Source organism: Paraphaeosphaeria sporulosa (assembly GCF_001642045.1).
Source record: "Paraphaeosphaeria sporulosa strain AP3s5-JAC2a unplaced genomic scaffold CC84scaffold_3, whole genome shotgun sequence".
NCBI lineage: Eukaryota > Fungi > Ascomycota > Dothideomycetes > Pleosporales > Didymosphaeriaceae > Paraphaeosphaeria > Paraphaeosphaeria sporulosa.
In genome coordinates, this window is record NW_017253362.1 from 934,089 (window position 1) to 951,426 (window position 17,338).

Consider the following 17,338-nt stretch of genomic DNA (forward strand, 5'->3'; position numbering starts at 1 on the left):
GGCGGCAGTCTTCTATGATTGGAAAAGTTTTAAGACGAGTTATGAACATTGGACAGGAGCTTTGGGGATCACGACGATGCCCGAGCACACGCTTGGGCTGGTGACTGGCGCTGGAGCGTCCGATGCTGCTTTTGGTGGGCACCCCTGGTGGCTGTTTCATACCTATCGCGTTTCGAAGCCCCGGGTGGGTATCGCTCCTCCCCTTTTCATTTTCCAGGCTCGCGGGTTTCGGGAATTCCGCCCGGTGTTTTTCCACACGCCTGTCTTTTGGTCTGACATCAATGCGAGCGGGTCCTCCAGGGCCCATTGTTTATGCACCGGGTTTGGCATCTTTTTACCTTTCTCCATTGACAGCTGCGACTGGCGCCGGTGGCATACCCTTCTTGTACCTACCATTTTCTTCTTCTTGCTCCCGCGGACGGTGGTGCGGGCGCGCAGTCGTGTCCGACACTCATCGTGTTCTGTTGAACGTGGAGTGGCGGACTTCGATTCTTCCGATGCCGCAGCACGACCGCGATGGCCGGCGCCTCGTGCGTTCAACGTCGCCACCCACCACCGTACCCGGACTTGACTTGACGAGGGTTGCTGTTTTGTCGCGCACTTCTAGTTCCTTCTTGGAGCACATGTTTACACGGGAGTGGTGTATAAATCCAACGAAAGCAAATACGAAGTAATGATACCCAACATTCTATATCCAGTATTCAGGTCTACAACTCCAATACAAAAAAAACCATATATCAACCTCATTCTATGTGCGTTGAACATTGTGATGACATGCTGAACACACAGTTTCGCAAAAGCAGATTGTATGAGATCACAAGGCGACTTCACCATTCTCCTTCGCCATTTTTCCTTCTTTCACCCTACGATCGCCCCTCAATCATCTGACTAGCAGCTCACCACCCAACAACCCGCATGCGCGCGTAGGTACGTAGCGCTTGGCGACCCGCTGCAGGCCAATGAACGCCTAGCAGAGTAGAAATTGGACTGACAGCGGGAAAAATCTTAGCTGCGTGCGTGCCCGCTGCGTGTGGGGTGGGTGCACGGGCTGGGGTGCAGATGGTATATCCAAGCGATGGCACACAGCAGGTGATGGGCGTGGGAGGGTGCGTTTGTGGAGATGGCGATTCATGGGGAGGGAGTGGCGAGAAGTGTGTGAGCGAGGTGGGCGGTGAAAGAGTGGGGACGGGGTGGGAGGAGGAGAGGAAGTGAAGGGAGGAACTACGTAGAGGGACGTTGGTATCAACGTGAGGTCTACGCTTGCTTCTGGAAAAACGGTAGAAAGCACCAGACTCGAGCCAGAGCCAACACAGTCTGTCTACCCTAACGTCCTCGATCCCTTCCATTTCCACCCGCCAGCAGCAAGCACTGACAAGCACACCGCCCACAAGCCTTTCGCAAGCATGCCTCCGATCATTCCACCGCATCGCGACGCAGCGGCTGGCTGGCTAGCTGGCTCCCTCCCCTTCCCTTCCAGACTTCTTCCACGCCGGACCGCTTGGCACGTCCGACCGATCTACGTCCGCCTTCCACATGACCACTGCGCCCGCAATCTATCTCCACACGCACCCCAGACGCCATCGGCTCCTGTAGCGCAGGAACCGTCTTCCATGCATGCTTCCACAGTCTGGATAAATTGGGGGTCCTGAGCGCCCTTTCGCCGGGCAATTTCTGCGACTTGCGGGGAAGGAGTAGGGTGGTATAGGACTACAGTGGTATGCAGGGTGAAGACGTGCATGGAAGCAGGTTAGAAGGGGGAGGGATAGATGGCGTGCGGGGGTGAGTACGAGGTTAGTGGTGACGGAAGGGTATACCGGCGCGGCTGCAGGCCAGGCCAGCTGACGAACGGCTGGGGCGCTGGGGTGAAGTTGGAGAGAGGAATTGCGGTGCATAGATTGCGGGCTGTTCGGTCTGGCGCGGAAGAGGGCGGCTTCTGCTGATCGCGTAGATTGGGGCGGTGCGAAATTGAGTGCGGCTACAATGCATGGTCATTCACCTGGCCCTGCCTGCATGCAGCTTGCAGGCCAGCGCAGGGCATGGGCGATGAGCGACGCGATGCGATACGATGCGATGCGCTGGGCAGGGTCATGGGTTTGTGGAGAAGAAGCTGGCAGAGCCGCGGATGATTTCTAACGGCGCTACTCCTGGCCTTGCTGCAGATCTTAGGCTTAATTGCAAGGCTCGGCGTGTACAGTGCTGCGAGGGCTAGCTGCTGTTGCCGCACGAATTGGAAGATTCGCAACGGATGCTTCTTCCAGGTGGCTTCCAGAAGGCGCTCGAATATCGGTCAAGGAGCTGGGTCTGCTTGTTCGGCATGTGATCTGGTGATATCCATCGCAGCGATAAGGTTTGGGACGGTGTGCACCGTGCTCGATGCGTTGTTCGTCGATTCTATCAGTTTTGCGAGTATAGACGGGGTGGGTTATGTAAGTAGAGCAGGGGTTTGGGTGTAGTCAATGCTACGCGAGCAAAACTAAGCTGAGCGTTGAGGCCAAGTCGGATATGCAACCTCCTTCCAGCATCGGCGCCGACTTCGCGAGCTTATTGTGTTCAGAATGTGGAGACAGTGTGCTCGCTGCTTTTGCATTCTGTACCTGAAATCGCATTGACGACATCCTCGCTGTAACCTGTTGCTGACCGGAAGATGGGAACAAGCTAGCACGCTCACAGAAAATGTCCGTGTGGTGCAGGTACGAAAAGAGGCTCATCGGAACGTCGGACACTCGTTCCTAGGACGGCGCAACATCCGCTGCCCGTTGCATGTCATTGTTCCTTTTTCGTCGAGCGGAAGGATAGCCACCGAGCGTAGCGCCCGCGTCGAGCGGCATGGCTCGCACAACGTTCGCTGCGGGCGGTAAACTGAGACAGCGAGTATCGTCGTGGGGTCTGAACCAAAGACGCCTTGCGGGTGATCCCGAACGGATGCAAAATTCCTCCCGGTCATGCGATTGGTGCGGAGAAGTTTGGGCGTACAAGATCCGCATTGCCTCTTTCGTACCGGGGTGAATGCTGGATTCGGAACCATTGGTGGGCTAAATACGAGATCACGTGTAAGGGGGTCTCACATGCTAGCACTCACAGTCAGCGATTTGGCAGTCCCTCTCCTTCCGCTCACTGCCTCCTTGAACGACTCCGTATTAATGCGGCACACCATGTTCATCGGTTTGACGCGATGGCTGAGAATAGTTCGCATGTGTCGCTTGCGCATCACAGCTTCCTTATCTTCAACGCGACTGCCACCTTGGTCGATGCAAAAGCAAACATCGATCTCACTTGCGATGGCGTTTCATGTCGACCTTCCCATTCCTCTAAAGTTCGGTCTTGTTATCCGGCACGGGATCAGAGGCGCTGTGAGGTGCTGTAGTGCCCGAGGTGGTGTCCTGCATGCATTTGGTGCTGATCCCCGAGATTCGCGCCAATGAAGGTGGATCGACTGCCTGTGTTTCTATACAGGGTAGCCTTGCATCTGCTTAGCCACTCAATAGTGTGTCCTCGAAAAAGAGAAGTAGAAGGTGTAGTGATCATGGCTCTTTCAGGTGCGCTTTGTATAGCCACTGCGAGACGAGATTCTATTCCCGAGACTTTCGCAGTCAGATAACGACACTGCGTTAGCTGTACTCTTACCACAACAGCGCAAAGGGTAGTCTGTCGACAAGCCAACGTGTATGTTCTTAGCGCGAAAACGGCGAGTATGTTCGCGCATGCGACATGCAGTCTCGGTCTGTCACCTTCAGTCACAGTTGCAAGCCCAGTATCACACGCTTGACTCACGAAGAAACGCACAGTGTACTCGAGCTCTCGGTTCGTACCAGCCACATGCAGAAGCAGACGCGGATGTGGGTATGGGTAGTGCAATGGAGTCACACCAGCTCATGCAAAGGCGTTCTGCTTCCGTAGATGCCGTTTGTGCTGCGTCCACGGCAACCCGCAGTACAGGCCGAGCTTTGTGACATGTGCAGTGTCTCGATGCCAGAATCCAAATGCTTCGTGCTGGCTTACCCCGGCTGTCGCACCGCGCAAATGGCGACGGCATGCCCGCACCCCGAACAGCGCATCTGCAGAGCATCTGGAAAAAGCTACGCCCAGCACACCTCAAGCCCGTCCAGGCTGCTCGTTAGTGACGTTGAAGTCCACTACGGCTAGGCATTGGCACCGCCATTTATTATGATGACGAATACTTGTGGTGTGGGTGGTGGCGATGGCAACGTGAATGTCCGTGGTGTCTGAGAGTTGACTCATCCCGGTTGGTTCCACACATGCGCAGCCGAAGGAAGGGACTGGCGTACATTGGGTACTTGTGCATGAGTCGATCGGTTGGCGTTGGCATCTCTCTTCGACTGTGAAATACACCGTTTGTCGAGTATGGGCAGGTGGCGGGCAAGCCTGCTGTATACTTACGGTAGCGAGGAGTTTATGGACCATGTTTTGGTGAGTGGACCAGTCTGATCGGGTGCTGGGACGCTACGGCTTCCCCACATGTCGAGTCTGGAATCACAAGCGACTGAACGACAGATGCCAGATGATGCGCCACAGCGACCGCTCTTCTAGAAGAGCGTAGGGCAGAAGGAGATATTGCTGTGGCGACAGTCTGCCTCTTATCGATTGCTCGCAATAGGGGGCGATTCTCGTCGCCAACCGTGTGATTGGCTGGTCTGGGCGGATTTAAGGCGGACATGGATGCGACACGAGAGTCATTTCGCGCTGTCGTCGTCATTATGCATTGGATCGCAGAAAGTTTCGAGCGTCGCCGTGGAGGCTGACAATGGTCATGGGCAAAAGCGCATTTGCTATTGTCGGGAGAAGGGCTTCATCTTGAAGACAACAAGGACCCAGTGCTACTAGGCGAAGCGCTTTGTTGGCCTGCTCGAGGCTGATGCGCGCCCGCGACGGTGCAACGCGGGAGCAAAGACGGGCGAAACCGAGCGTTGTCTGTCTGAAAGAGCCTTCCGGCGACCTGGTCGGGGAAGGGCGTGCTGCACAGGGCAGGAGCAGGCCATGACACGCCTGAGAGCGTTTGCTCGCAGGGCTGGTCGGAACGGCGTCCAGCACGCAGCTGTCCCTTTGTGCGGATGCGCAGGCTCACGTCAATCGGGCTGCGGGCGAGGCGTGTGCCGTCGTGGTGACGCAGTCGAGCTGAGCCTTGCGCCTGCCTCCCGTGCAGCACGGCGCAGAGGGAAGGCACGCCTTAGGGACAATGGCAGGCACGGCCAAAGAGTGCGCAGACAGCCCTCAAGCAGCAGTGACCATGGTGAATGTCATGGCTGGCCAGGCAAACAAACGTGCAGCGAGTCAGAGCAATAAGCAGCTGAAGCGTTGGGTTGGGATGGATCCCTGGCCGCTCGCTTGGGAACCCGGCTTAACAACCAAAAATTGTGTCGCCGCAGCGGCGCCTTTTCTCTCCTCTCCAACCCTTTCTCATCAAGAGAACCACCAACACCCATCCCGCAGCGGCCTCATTCTCACGAGGCGCTTGCTTTTGGATCGCAGATCTCCTGCTTGATCCCATTCCCAGGCTACCTGACGCGGTCCGCTTGCCTTTGCAGCGTCGACCTGCCAGCCAGTGCCCTTTTTTCCCCGGAGCCAGGACACCCGTTCTCTCCCTCCGCTCCTTTCGAGTCGCCCGCCCAGGACACTCCTAATACCGCAGCCGGTCTCCTTCACACGAGCATCGCCCTGCAACCCCGCTCGTCGCGCGCCAGCCTTCCTCTCACCACCTCGACACGCTCGACCGACGCACACCTACCCTTCTAATGACATCCACCTCCACGAACGCGCAAAACCCGCCCACCGTCGCCGCCTCCAAGCCTTCTGCCCCCGCGAACTCGTCCTCGTCTGGATCGTCCGCCGTGGCCGCTGGTCAGGCCGCGCCCACTGCACGCAGCTCGTACGCCAACGCGACCAAATCTCCCCCGATCGCGAACAGCGCCGCGCCTGTTGTGGTGGGTGGTAGCAGCAATGGCAAGAGCATCTCCCCGGTGAATGGCAACTCCATCAAGCCCGCAGTCCCCGCCATGGGCCCCACCATCGCCAACGGCGCCGCTTCACAGGGCGATCACAGCCGCAAGTCCTCGGTGACCATTAGCGCCGCCGGCACCAGTGGCTACATTCCCAACGGAGGCCCAGTCCCCAACTCGCGCGCCCCCTCGAACCTCACTTTCGGATCTATCGCTGGCTCCCCTGCGCCCGCACACGCCGTGCCGCACCCGCAGGGACAGAATCTGAACCCGCAGCCATCGAACCCGCGTGTCGCGTCGCCCGCGCACTCGCCCTCGCCCATCCCTACGCCCATATCGAGCGGCGGCAAGCCTGATAACCTACCCACTCGCCCGAACCTTGTGTTTGGCGGTGGTAACGAGGCCGATCCCAGCGTATGTTGGTTGAGCGCACGTGTGTGAAAATTCAACTTTGCTAACGCACACTCAGGCACGCAACATTTCACTGCCTCCGCAGCCAAACTCCCTGCCCCAAGCGCAGCACTTGCGCCGCGAGTCTTCACAGTCTGCGCACAGTGACATGAGCAACCCGAACATGAACCGAGGGTTTGCCCCGAACGGCGGCCGCGGTCGTGGCTATAATAACTACCCGCCCATGCAGCAGCACCAGCACCCCAGTGCCTCGCCACAACCCTTCCGCGCAATGCCTAACCAGCCTCGCGGTCCCCATATGGCTCCTGCATTCCAACCGCAAATGCAGCCCAATTCTCCTTACCGCGCCAATAGATCGCCCGCCATCACGCCAGCGGCGATCCACCAGCAAGCTAACTACAGCGGTTACGGCTACAACCCACAGCAGCCTTACGCTCAGCCGGTTCGTAATCTCTCAATTGTCTCTTCCGTGTCCGAGTCGTGCAAGTCGGCTCAGCCAACACAACCTTCTCGGACACAACTCTCTTTTCAGTCTTGCCCTGTACCTTCGGCAGCCATAAAGCGCCCCGACTTAAGGGAGCGTCGCGGCTCGTCGGCGTATAGCGGTCATTTCGATCCTCTTGTTCCGCCTTTTTCTTCCAAGTTTATTGATGAACAATTTCTGACCGAAGTACAACAAACACAGGCCATGTACGGTCCACCTCAGGGTCTGGACCCATACAACGGTTACTACGGCCAGAACTTCCCTGGTCAGAACTATGGAATGCCCCAGGGAATGCACTATCCAGGCGTCCCAGCATCACCAGGACGTGGTGGTTACCCGCAACAGGCCTATCCTGTGCCTGGTTACGGTCAGCCCCCGCAAGCCCAGGGCATGTCGCGCACGCCATCGAATATGTCGGAACGACCGCCGTCTGCTGCTCAACAGCCATCGACGCCTGCCATGACTAACGTGAGCCACGTCTCCCAGACACCGAGTGCTCCGTCAGGCAGCCCAGCTCCGGGTTCTTCGTTCTCCATCCCGCCAAAGACTAAGAGCAAGGCGATTGTGATCAAGACGGCCGACGGCCAAGTCGTTGACTTTAACACCAGCAAGAAGCCCGCGTCACCAGCTCAACCTCCAGCGCCCTCTAAATCTCCTGCCATTGTTGCTACCCCCACGCCTCCGCCCCGTCCCGAGTCTACGCATAGTCGTGCTGAGAGCGTGGCTGCGAAGTCCGCCAGCGACGTAAAGGCTGACTTCATCAAACAATTCCAGCAGCAACTCCAAGGCAAGGACGAAGACAAGAAGAAGGAAGCCGAGGCGAAGGAAGCCGAAGAGAAGGCCCAGAAGGAGAAAGAGGAGAAGGAGCAGGCCGAAGCAGCGGCCAAGGCGCAAGCCGAAAAGGAAGCTCAAGAAAAGGAGGCCGCGGAAGCCGCTGCCAAGAACGAAGAAGAAGAGGCCAAGCGCAAGGCAGAGGAAGAGCAGCGCAAGGCAGACGAGGAGATGGAGCGTACGTATTACTCCTTGAAGAAACAACGACCTTTGCTAACGGTACCTAGGCATGATCGAGGAAATGGAACGCGCAGAGAAAGAAGAGGAGGAGCGTGAGCGCAAGTTTGCCGAGGAGAAAAAGAAGAAGCTCGAAGCCGAGAAAGCCCGCGAGGCCGAGAAGGCGAAGGAGGCAGACGAGCGCATGAAGCAGGCTGAGCGTGAGGCTGAAGAGCGTGAAGCCGCGAAGGAGGCCGAGACACCCGAACAAAAGGCAGAGCGCGAGAAGGCTAACCGTGAGGCGTTCGCTAGCCTCAAGAAGAACACCATGTTTGGACCCGCTGCCACCCAGGCCGAGGAGGAAGCCCCCGCGCCACCAGCTGAGCCCACGGTTACTCCCCCCACGCAAACCAAGTCAGCTGGAGCAAGCAAGCCAAAACCCGCACACCTCAAGTTGGAGACTACAAAGGCCATCGAGCCGCCTGCGCCCACGCCCGGTATGATGTCGCTCAAGTCGGCCCGCTTCCTTCAGGTACAAAGCGAGCTCGTCAAGTACCCCGAGGGCGTCCTCTCTCCCAACCCGGCGCTCAACATGGGTACGAAGTCCAAGGGCAAGGTGTACGAGCCCTCATTCTTGCTGCAATTCCAGGATGTCTTCAAGGAGAAGCCCTCTGTGGACTGGGACATGAAGCTCAAGGAGACTGTGGGCGACTCCTCCGAGTCTGCCGGTCCCAAGTCTGCTCGTGGTGCTCCGTCAGGCATGGGTAGTCGGCAGCCATCACGTAGTGGCCTGGGTGGCCCTATGGGCAGTTTCACAGGCTCTTTCCCCACTGGCCGTACCCTGCCACCTGGCACTACCTCTGCACAGCGTTTCGAGGCGGCACAGCGAGGCGGAGGCCCAATGACCAATCCCCTTGCACAATTGGTCGGACCTCCTCGTGCTGGCGGTGGGTTCCCCGTGCAGATGGCACGCACTTCGTCTTTCCAGAACATGGCGCCCAACTCCCCCCGTGTTGGTAGCTCTCGTGGACGCGGCAGCCGTCGTGGAGACAAGCCCGCGAACAAGAAGGAGGAAGCTGCAATGCCGCTCACTGCTGGTATGGACCTCAAGCCTCTTGAGAAATCCACCACAGGTTGGCAGCCGCACTCTAAGACCCAGCAAGCTGCTGCTCAGCTGGCTGCAGGCCACCTTGCTCCCGACATGGTCCAGCGTAAGGTCAAGGCTGCTCTCAACAAATTGACTCCCGAGAAGTTCGACAAGATCTCTGACCAGATACTTGAAATTGCCGGACAGAGCAAGAACGAGGATGACGGCCGCACACTTCGACAGGTTATTCAACTGACGTTTGAGAAAGCTTGTGATGAGCAGCATTGGTCTTCCATGTACGCTAAGTTCTGCTTCAAGATGCTCAACACTATGGATCCCGCGATTCGCGACGAGAACGTCAAGGACAAGCACGGCCAACCTGTCGTTGGAGGTGCCCTGTTCAGGAAGTACCTCCTCAACCGCTGCCAAGAAGAGTTCGAGAAGGGTTGGGAGGTCAATTTGCCTGTCAAGCCCGACGGCGATAAGCAAGAGGAAGTCATGCTCTCGGAGGAGTACTATATTGCTGCCGCTGCCAAGCGTAAGGGTCTCGGTCTCATCCAGTTCATCGGTGAGCTGTACAAGCTCAACATGCTTACCTTGCGCATCATGCACGAGTGTGTGCTCAAGCTCCTCGACTTTGAGGGTCTTCCCGATGAGTCCGCAATCGAGAGCTTGGTCAAGTTGCTCCGCACTGTTGGTGCGACCATGTCGACAGCCGACGCCGGACCAAAGATGTTGTCGGTATACTTTGAGCGAGTGGAAAAGATCATGAACATGGAGGCACTGCCATCGCGTCTCAAGTTCATGTTGCTCGACCTTGTTGATCTCCGAAAGGCGAACTGGCGCGACAAGCAAGCCGACAAGGGACCAAAGACCATTCAGCAGATCCACGCCGAGGCTGCAGCCGCTCAGCAGGCCGCCGCTCAATCAGCTGCCAACAATCGTGGTGGTCGCCTTCCACAAGGCCGCGGTGATGCTCGTTCATTCTCTGGAGGTGGAATCCCACCTCCCCAGGACTTCGGCAGCCGCGTCGCAATGGACGATCTGCGCAAGTTGACCAAGGGCTCATCTGGCCGCAACAGCAGCGGCATTGGTCCTTCCATGCTCGGTGGACGCTCTGGTAGTGGCCGACGTGGTCTTGGTCCTGGAGGAGCCTTTGGAGCAGGTGCTGATTCGGGGGCTTCGTCCCGAACAGCTACACCTCCCGTCCAGAAGGAGAAGGAGTCCACATCCCACGCAAACTCGTTCAGGTATGTCACATAAGCCTTGTCTGCTGATCAACTACTGACTATTATAGTGCACTCATGGCTCTTGACAACGAAGGTGCGGAAGAGGTCAGCTCTCCGCCTCCGGCCACGTCTCCCCAACCGTCGAAGGCAGCGCCTGGTGCTTCTGCCACCGACGCCAAGCCATCCGAATAGTCTCACACCTATGGTGACCTTCGGCCGTTCTTCGACCGCGTGCGATCACACCTATACCCTTAGACGTCGTCGCACGCGATAATTTAATCTTGTGTTGCATAGACGGGGCATCTTCTGCGCGCATTGTTCTGCATTTGCGGGGTTTCCACTTCGGCATCATGAAGGATACAAAAGTTTTCAAGTTGTTGGGTCGGCATTCAAAAGAACTAGGTGAGGAACAAGATTCTGAGTTCTACCTAGCATATGTTTGCAACACGACTTCCGGTTTTGGGGGGTTTTCACGAACGGCGTTCCGGTCAATGGATCCTGGAGACTTGTGGAGTCATTACCGCTGTCGTCCCCTGCCGGGCGAAGCGTCTCCCGACACTTCGCACGATTCCTCGTCTTTTCCGCTTGCTCGCAGGAGCGTCATGGCGGTTGTATAGGCAGTTTTTCTGCCGCTTCATCTTGTTCTCAGTCTCTCTTTTCTTATTTGCGCCATTGCTCTATTTCCCAGCGAGTATTAGAGGTGGAGCTTCACGTTTGCTTTGGAGGGCGATATCCTCAGAGGTAATGACGCATCTGTTCATCGATGAACCAGCCACCATCTTGCGGATCTTACACATTCGAAAGTGGGGAGACGAAGGATGCATCGTTTGCTTCGGCATGATTATGGTATGGACTTTTTAGTGTTCATATTTGGTTCGAATCTAAAATACTATTTCAATAGGTTTCCTCGCGATCCGTGAAGTATGTGTGCATCTGACCAGAACTTCACAATAAATATAAAACCTTACGACCCAATTGTGAGCAGATACGCTGACTTATTACATTGTAATTTTACGAACGTACACTAGAGTGAGTTTAGATAAGATATGCTGTGCGCCTCTATTCCCATTGTTTGGGTCAGCCACTGTCATCGGGCCCAGTCGCCGAAAGAGCCCTCCAACATGAACGGCTCATACCTGTGTAATATGATGGCAAGTGTGTCGCCATCGGCGTCTTAGGCGCCTAGCGTTCGTCGGAAGAGCGTTCGAGAGGGGAAGATGGCACCCGGTGCGTGCGCGCGTGTGGAGAGGCTTCGAAGAGGGGGGAACGCACGCGCTACGTCATCAGGGTCGGAGGGGCGCGAACATATAACGGGCGAGGAAGCGCGCCAGCAGATCTGACTTACTACATACGCACTGCAGTACTTCCTATCCACAAGTCATCTTACATCGTCGAACGAAGCAGAAGTATCACAGGGACGAAGCAGAAAAGAAAGAATAAGAAGCTCAAGCCAAGATGACCGATCAGAACGAGGCGCAGAAGCAGTCCAAGGGTATGTTTGCCATAGTGAGGCAGTGCGTTGGATGATGCTGACCATGGATAGGTGTCTGGGGATCTGTCACGGGCGGAATGAGTACGCTCCCTTTTTGTTGCTTCTCCAACTTGCTTGACCATGGCCACCCCCTTCTTCCATCTACCTTCTACTACCACATCTCCTTCGTGTAGTACAACTAACGCCCGCAGGCAACACCCTCGGCTCCGCCACCGATACTGTCGGGAAGGGCATTGGCGGCGCCACCAACCTTGTCGGCAACACCGTGTCTGGGCTCGGCAAGGGCGTGGGCGACACCGTGACGGGTGTTACGGGTGGTCTGGGGGACACGACCAAGGCTGCCGGCGGCATGGTGCAGGATACGACACGCGCAGGTGGTGAGGCCGTGGGCATCAAGAAGAATGTTCCCGAGGGCTAGGGAAAGCAGTGAGGGTGATGGAATGTAAAATGAAAGTGTATTGAGCGTGTACGACGTGAACTGACATGAACTGACATCAAATAAGTCTTTCTATATTGTGTTTGCGTGCTCAAGTGAATGGACTGCGAAGGGGCTGATGGTGGAATACTTTGGAGCTGGACAGGCTGTTCTATTCTATCAGCTTTATTCAAGAGGAAGTGCATGTACATCTTGGATGGAATGCGACCCCTTTATGCGACCATCATGCCGTGCGACGTTACGCTTATCTCTCCAGGTTTAGATCTTGCATCACTGTCGTGTCTCTGCTGCCGTGCAAACTGTAGTCCAACCCAACCCGCGCATCGCCCTATGCAAAGCCGCTTTAGCCCACGTGGCTACTACGAACACGCTTCATAAAACGCCCTCTAGGCCGAACGTGCAATGCCTCGATGGAAGTTCGAGTACCCTATGTAAGTACACGAGGAGCCATGATGTGCCAGACCTTCTGACCTGATACTGCACACTACCATCCGAACTTTTCGACTTGCAGCTTAACATTCGCACCCGTCGAGAGGAGGCGCGCACATGTGTTTCGCACATCTCGGACCAGGCCGTCTGGGCCGCTGACGACGACGCCCGTCTGCCCACCATTTACCATCCCTTGAAGTGCGGCGGGTACGTCCGGGCGTCCAGCTTCCGCTGTCGCGGCTGGCACATGCGCTTCCAGACCCCAGGTTATGAGTTCCGCCCACTTATCGTCTGGAATCCACGAGCGGTGCGAGGCTTCATGCGTGACCCAAAAGAGCTTGACAATCCTTGTATTGGCCGCGTTCTCGATATCGAAGGAGATCGAGGTAGGACTTAACAACGCGTAGAGCAGAGGATACGCGACTGCGATGCCAGACCCTCCTGCTATCACGACCGCAGTGTCCGACGCGCGCAGCACGTCGAGCGCGTGTGCGGAGCCGTAGGGACCATCGAGGCGGATGTTAGTGCTGCTGTGTGTGCGGGCGTATGTCATCAGGTGGTGCGTGAAGCCATCGTTTGCCTGGGCACGGATGAGGAGAGTGAACCACGCGTGCGAGGCGTTTCCGTCGCCGTCGGTATGGAGAGTCGGTGCGGCGGAGAAGATGGTGAAAGGGTGCGCTTGGAGTGCGTGCCTCCGCGACAGCGACGGTATGGTGAGAAAGACGTGGTCATTTGGATTCCACCCATTGCTCATGGTTTTTGGCACGAGGGCTGATTTCCGCGCTGAAGTGTCCCAGTTCGCAGACACGAGCACGGTCTCGTTATCATCCAGCACGGTCAACATCGCAGGGTGCGTACTCGTTTTCAGCCAGAGTCTGAAAATGAGGCGGTCCACAACGAATATTGCGAGGGAAGCTCCGACATATGGCCTTGAGGTGTGGTAGTGAAACCAGAGGAAGGCTAGCCCTGCAATCTGGAAGAAAATATGCAGTGCTAGGAAGACCTCGTACATACGCTTGCGAAATGTGCCAAGGGAGGTGAAGTAGAGAATCTGGTAGGACAAGAAGGCGAGCAGGCCTAGGATGACGAGTCTATTCATAATGAAGCGAGCGAGGGTGAAGCCTAGCTTGCGGAGGGCGGCGTACCATACGATGAACATGCCTGATCAATGAACGAGGTCAGTACGCTTTATAAACGGGACTTGTTCGGGGAAATATCTAGGACTCTTACCAGCAAAATGCAAAAACGCTTCAAAGCACAGCAATTCTCCTACTCTTCTGTGGAAGATATTCAAACTTTCGTACGAGTAACCCGTCAGAAGTCTCAATGGTTGGTTCTTCGCAGCCAGGAGATATAGCAGTGGGAGGTTGGCGGCGAAGATGAGTCCGCATCGGTCCGCAAAAGAGAAGATATACATCGGCTCGTAGGTCATGTCGTAAAAGTTGTAAGTTAAGTTGAGCGCGATATATGCGACAACAAAGAGCGAAACCGCGTTCGTAGGCATCGCTCTGTTGATGATGGGTATGGGACGCAGCTGGTATTGCATAAATGCTTTCACGAGATAGTACGGCTTCCACAATCCTGGTGGCACTTGTTGGGCTGATCCTGTGGAAAGCAGGGGAGATGTCTCGTCCACCTTCTTACTCAAAGCATCCGGCGGCGTCGCAGTGCCCTCGATAGTACTGCTCGAGCTGGACCAAGCTCTTTCAACGGCCTCATCCATCTTCTTGCTCCTCCGGGTCCCTCTCCTTCTCTTGCGCAGCGCAACCTTCTCGCCCCAGTGCCATACAGTGAGACCCAGCAACACAGCAATTAACGCGAGGTTGTACGTACTCACTACCTGTCTCCCGCGCAGAACTGCTTCGGCGAGCTTCCGAAACTGCGGTGCTTTACCCGGGTCATCTGGGAGGTCGGGGTTACTCGCGTTATTTCCGCCTGCAGCACTGATAGTGAAGGTAGGCTCGTTTAGCGACGACTGCAGAGCTTCTCGAAGCCATGCTGTTAGGTCTTCTGCCATGGAAGGTGATGCTGGTCCAACAGCACATGTGCAGCGTGGCGCGAGCTTTGGAGCGAGCTTCTGAACTTTGACAGGCGCGGGAGGTACTTGATGAGGTGCTCCACGTGCGTCAGTGACAGGGATGTGTCATCTGATGACGCTAACGGGATCTGATAAGCGGGTAGTCCATCACACGCTCGAGCGCGATCGTGGGACACTCACATGTGCACATTCCAGGGTGAGCTTCTGTGATACATCGTTCCTTCCGTTGCGATTTAGCCTTTTTAGCTTTTGGTCCGCCGCATCCCAGCGGCCTTGCGACCCCGAAACTAGTCAGTTGTCGTCCAGATGTCGCTTCCGAATCCTCCCCGTCGCGTTCAACAAGTACGAGGATTCGTGACACTGTCTGCATATCGAAGGGGACCTTTCTACGGAGGTGTCTTACTTATATACAGCACAGCCGCTCACTATCCTTTACAAATACCAGTCTGTACCCGAGCAAGCTACAGACGGCCACACCTGCCCTGAAGCTGAAAGCTTATGATATTTTGGGCCAAGTTGTCCTGTAGTAATCGGATGTCGAATACACATCCAAATCTCTATGGCAATTGGCTGTTCTGGGGCTACGCGACAATACCTAACATTTTCTGGCTTCATGTGCCCACCGAGCTCTCCATGCGTCCTGGACTCATACAACAAATGGTGTGCCAGCTTGTAGTTATCATTGCTATCGCGTTACAATACCGAGTTCTGTTCTTCAAATCCGGCAGTCAAGTGACGAGGGCAATGCAGAGAATTTGGTGCCGCGAATTGGGTTCATTTGCGCTTCGCTTGTTAACGGCCCCCATGCAGCTGCGCACAGCTCAGGTCCGATCATGTTGCTGAAATTAGAAACCTGGGCATTCATTTGCTGACTAGATGACCGAACAAATTCAGCCCGCTCTTTCGTTGCAGCATGAATTCCCTCGATAGTCGCGGTGGTCCGCTTGCAGTTCCAAAGAGATCGAGGAGAATCAAGTGGGTAATTGTTCATGAGGACTGCGACGCTCAAACTTGCAACAAACAGCGAGGCACACAGCGCTCGTCAGAGTTCTGCTTACTTGCACCTCGATTCCACTCGGTGCAACGTTGGCTGCGCCTCATCCAAACCCCTGCACCCACGCTTCTCTAAGGACATTCAGCCTCGACATCTTACCGCATTCGGTAGCTCATTCCAACAAGTCCATCCTTTACCGCACAAGCCACCAAACTCCTGGCTTGGTGCGTGCCTCAGGCCAATGATATGGCACTATGTGCGCCATCATGGGCCCTTTCACTGCAGGTGCTCGGCAGCTGAGCTACATATCGTGCGGGTCAGATTGCCTTTGTCTTGGTAACAAGGATCAGGGCGTCGACTGTGCCTCATAATGGGCGCTGTCCTCGACTGCTGAGAGGCGATTGCACTCCTTCAAGGTGTTATCGCGCGCCCGCTCCTTTGTCCTGTTTCCTTTGAGATTCCCTATTTCAACTACCTTAATGTCTATCGCCTTCACTATCTGAAACGTACCGGTACTAATACTTGGTGGCGAGGACTCGGGACAGAATTGCCAATTTCACGTTCACCAGGTCGTGGCTTGTTCTGACGTCGTCTTAACAGCTTCAAGTTACCCCAGCCACGTCGACTCTAGTTGCACGCGCAATCAGAAAGAGATATATCAGCGCGTTAGCAGCAAGACCACCGCTCGACGCGCCGCCGCCATGTCGAACAAAGCCCTCGACCTCTTCGAGCCAACCTGCAAGGACGGCGCAAAATGGTATGCCTGCGAGGCCACATCTTCAAACCGCTCACCCTTCGTGGGCTGCTGCAAGACTGACCCCTGCTCCATCAGCGGCTGCGCACTCGGCAACCTCGCGCCCGTCTCCTTCAATGCCTCCGCGTACGGCACCCTGCCCGACCCCTCCTGTGGCTCCGCGTCTACCTTTTACTCGTGCGTCAACATTCCAAAAAACGATACCACTTTCTGGGGTTGCTGCAAGACAAACGCGTGCAACCACCAGGGCGAGCCAGACAACAAGAGCTGTCCGCAGAACGACCTCACCGCGGCTGTACTCGATACCGCAAGTCTACAGCAAGCATACAGCATTGATGGAAAGACTGGATTAGACAACTCCTCGGGCGGGTCGTCGCACACAGGCGTCATCGTAGGCGCCGTAGTAGGCGGCGTCGCTGTCGTGGCCATCATCGCGCTCCTTGTCTTCTGCCTCTTTAAGAAGCGCCGGAACGCAAAGATTGACGCGCGACCCGCGTCGTCCTCATCGCGCGCCGCGTTCCCCGGCCAAGGAGAGAAAACAGAGTACCGCCACTCTGCCTACGACGAAGGTACGAACACCACTTCCACTCTCTCCCCCGCGACGCCCGCGTCCGCGCACATGCACCCCCCTCGTGGACCTCACGACCACGCTCTCGGCATATCTAACGCCTCCCTAGCACCGCCACTGTATAATAGCCCTAAACCTCCACCGTTCGCGGCGTTTGGACAACACCAGTATGCACCTGTCGCGCAGAGTAGCGAGCCGCAAGAACTCCCGGCCGACTTCACGGCTGGGGGTACTCAACGGTACTCTGAGTTGCCCGCGGAAGGCGCGCATCCCATGCGCGCGCCTGCGGAGTTGGAGAGTCCCATGGTGAGTCCGCAGCCGTTTGCGAGTCCGAGGCAGAGCCCCAAGGTGCCGCAGTCATCAAGGGCAGGAGAGGGGACTGGGGAGAGGCCTGGGACCGCGGATACGACGTATAGGGTTAGTTTGGGAGGGCTTGGGATTGCGTCGCCGCGGTAGAGGTTGTGGAGAGGAACAG

General features: G+C 56.3%; 8 protein-coding genes across 8 annotated transcripts; 5 read left to right on the plus strand and 3 right to left on the minus strand.

Moving 5' to 3' along the window:
- Positions 1-34: 34 nt before the first annotated feature.
- CC84DRAFT_557518 (uncharacterized protein) lies at positions 35-785 on the plus strand. Its single transcript, XM_018186687.1, has one exon. The coding sequence runs from the start codon at positions 123-125 to the stop codon at positions 672-674; it is 552 nt and encodes a 183-aa protein (XP_018038518.1). The 5' UTR covers positions 35-122; the 3' UTR covers positions 675-785.
- CC84DRAFT_557517 (uncharacterized protein) lies at positions 786-1,609 on the minus strand. The gene has a single exon (XM_018186686.1). The coding sequence runs from the start codon at positions 1,425-1,427 to the stop codon at positions 897-899; it is 531 nt and encodes a 176-aa protein (XP_018038519.1). The 5' UTR covers positions 1,428-1,609; the 3' UTR covers positions 786-896.
- A 1,216-nt stretch (positions 1,610-2,825) lies between these two features.
- Positions 2,826-3,588, plus strand: CC84DRAFT_557514 (uncharacterized protein). The gene has a single exon (XM_018186685.1). It carries the CDS (start codon positions 2,943-2,945, stop codon positions 3,420-3,422), a length of 480 nt encoding a protein of 159 aa, XP_018038520.1. The 5' UTR covers positions 2,826-2,942; the 3' UTR covers positions 3,423-3,588.
- Positions 3,589-4,207: 619 nt separating this feature from the next.
- CC84DRAFT_557512 (uncharacterized protein) lies at positions 4,208-4,774 on the minus strand. The gene is made up of 2 exons (XM_018186684.1): positions 4,287-4,774; positions 4,208-4,223 (listed from the first exon to the last, which is right to left on the minus strand). The coding sequence occupies exon 1, from the start codon at positions 4,712-4,714 to the stop codon at positions 4,412-4,414; it is 303 nt and encodes a 100-aa protein (XP_018038521.1). The 5' UTR covers positions 4,715-4,774; the 3' UTR covers positions 4,208-4,223; positions 4,287-4,411.
- Positions 4,775-5,625: 851 nt separating this feature from the next.
- On the plus strand, positions 5,626-10,587 carry CC84DRAFT_557594 (uncharacterized protein). The gene is made up of 5 exons (XM_018186688.1): positions 5,626-6,368; positions 6,424-6,807; positions 7,051-7,858; positions 7,908-10,173; positions 10,221-10,587. The coding sequence occupies exons 1-5, from the start codon at positions 5,751-5,753 to the stop codon at positions 10,342-10,344; spliced, it is 4,200 nt and encodes a 1,399-aa protein (XP_018038522.1). The 5' UTR covers positions 5,626-5,750; the 3' UTR covers positions 10,345-10,587.
- Positions 10,588-11,607: 1,020 nt separating this feature from the next.
- Positions 11,608-12,062, plus strand: CC84DRAFT_1214686 (uncharacterized protein; the record flags this gene model as incomplete). Its single annotated transcript, XM_018182663.1, has 3 exons — positions 11,608-11,644; positions 11,696-11,725; positions 11,836-12,062. The coding sequence occupies 3 exons, from the start codon at positions 11,608-11,610 to the stop codon at positions 12,060-12,062; spliced, it is 294 nt and encodes a 97-aa protein (XP_018038523.1).
- A 68-nt stretch (positions 12,063-12,130) lies between these two features.
- On the minus strand, positions 12,131-14,609 carry CC84DRAFT_1140636 (uncharacterized protein). The gene is made up of 2 exons (XM_018176293.1): positions 13,740-14,609; positions 12,131-13,670 (listed from the first exon to the last, which is right to left on the minus strand). Exons 1-2 carry the CDS (start codon positions 14,524-14,526, stop codon positions 12,565-12,567), a joined length of 1,893 nt encoding a protein of 630 aa, XP_018038524.1. The 5' UTR covers positions 14,527-14,609; the 3' UTR covers positions 12,131-12,564.
- A 1,633-nt stretch (positions 14,610-16,242) lies between these two features.
- CC84DRAFT_1257071 (uncharacterized protein) lies at positions 16,243-17,319 on the plus strand (the record flags this gene model as incomplete). The annotated part of the gene is made up of 1 exon (XM_018184692.1): positions 16,243-17,319. One exon carries the CDS (start codon positions 16,243-16,245, stop codon positions 17,317-17,319), a length of 1,077 nt encoding a protein of 358 aa, XP_018038525.1.
- Between the last annotated feature and the right edge of the window lie 19 nt (positions 17,320-17,338).

What these genes read in the sequence shown, in the direction of transcription:
- CC84DRAFT_557518 (XM_018186687.1), top strand. Translation starts at nt 123, where the DNA reads ATGCTGCTTTTGGTGGGCACCCCTGGTGGCTGTTTCATACCTATCGCG.
- CC84DRAFT_557517 (XM_018186686.1), bottom strand. Translation starts at nt 1,427, where the DNA reads ATGCGGTGGAATGATCGGAGGCATGCTTGCGAAAGGCTTGTGGGCGGT.
- CC84DRAFT_557514 (XM_018186685.1), top strand. Translation starts at nt 2,943, where the DNA reads ATGCGATTGGTGCGGAGAAGTTTGGGCGTACAAGATCCGCATTGCCTC.
- CC84DRAFT_557512 (XM_018186684.1), bottom strand. Translation starts at nt 4,714, where the DNA reads ATGACGACGACAGCGCGAAATGACTCTCGTGTCGCATCCATGTCCGCC.
- CC84DRAFT_557594 (XM_018186688.1), top strand. Translation starts at nt 5,751, where the DNA reads ATGACATCCACCTCCACGAACGCGCAAAACCCGCCCACCGTCGCCGCC. An exon ending in GGCAGACGAGGAGATGGAGC is followed by an intron (nt 7,859 to 7,907) that starts GTACGTATTACT and finishes AACGGTACCTAG; the next exon opens with GCATGATCGAGGAAATGGAA. An exon ending in TCCCACGCAAACTCGTTCAG is followed by an intron (nt 10,174 to 10,220) that starts GTATGTCACATA and finishes TGACTATTATAG; the next exon opens with TGCACTCATGGCTCTTGACA.
- CC84DRAFT_1140636 (XM_018176293.1), bottom strand. Translation starts at nt 14,526, where the DNA reads ATGGCAGAAGACCTAACAGCATGGCTTCGAGAAGCTCTGCAGTCGTCG. An exon ending in AGCGTTTTTGCATTTTGCTG is followed by an intron (nt 13,671 to 13,739) that starts GTAAGAGTCCTA and finishes TTCATTGATCAG; the next exon opens with GCATGTTCATCGTATGGTAC.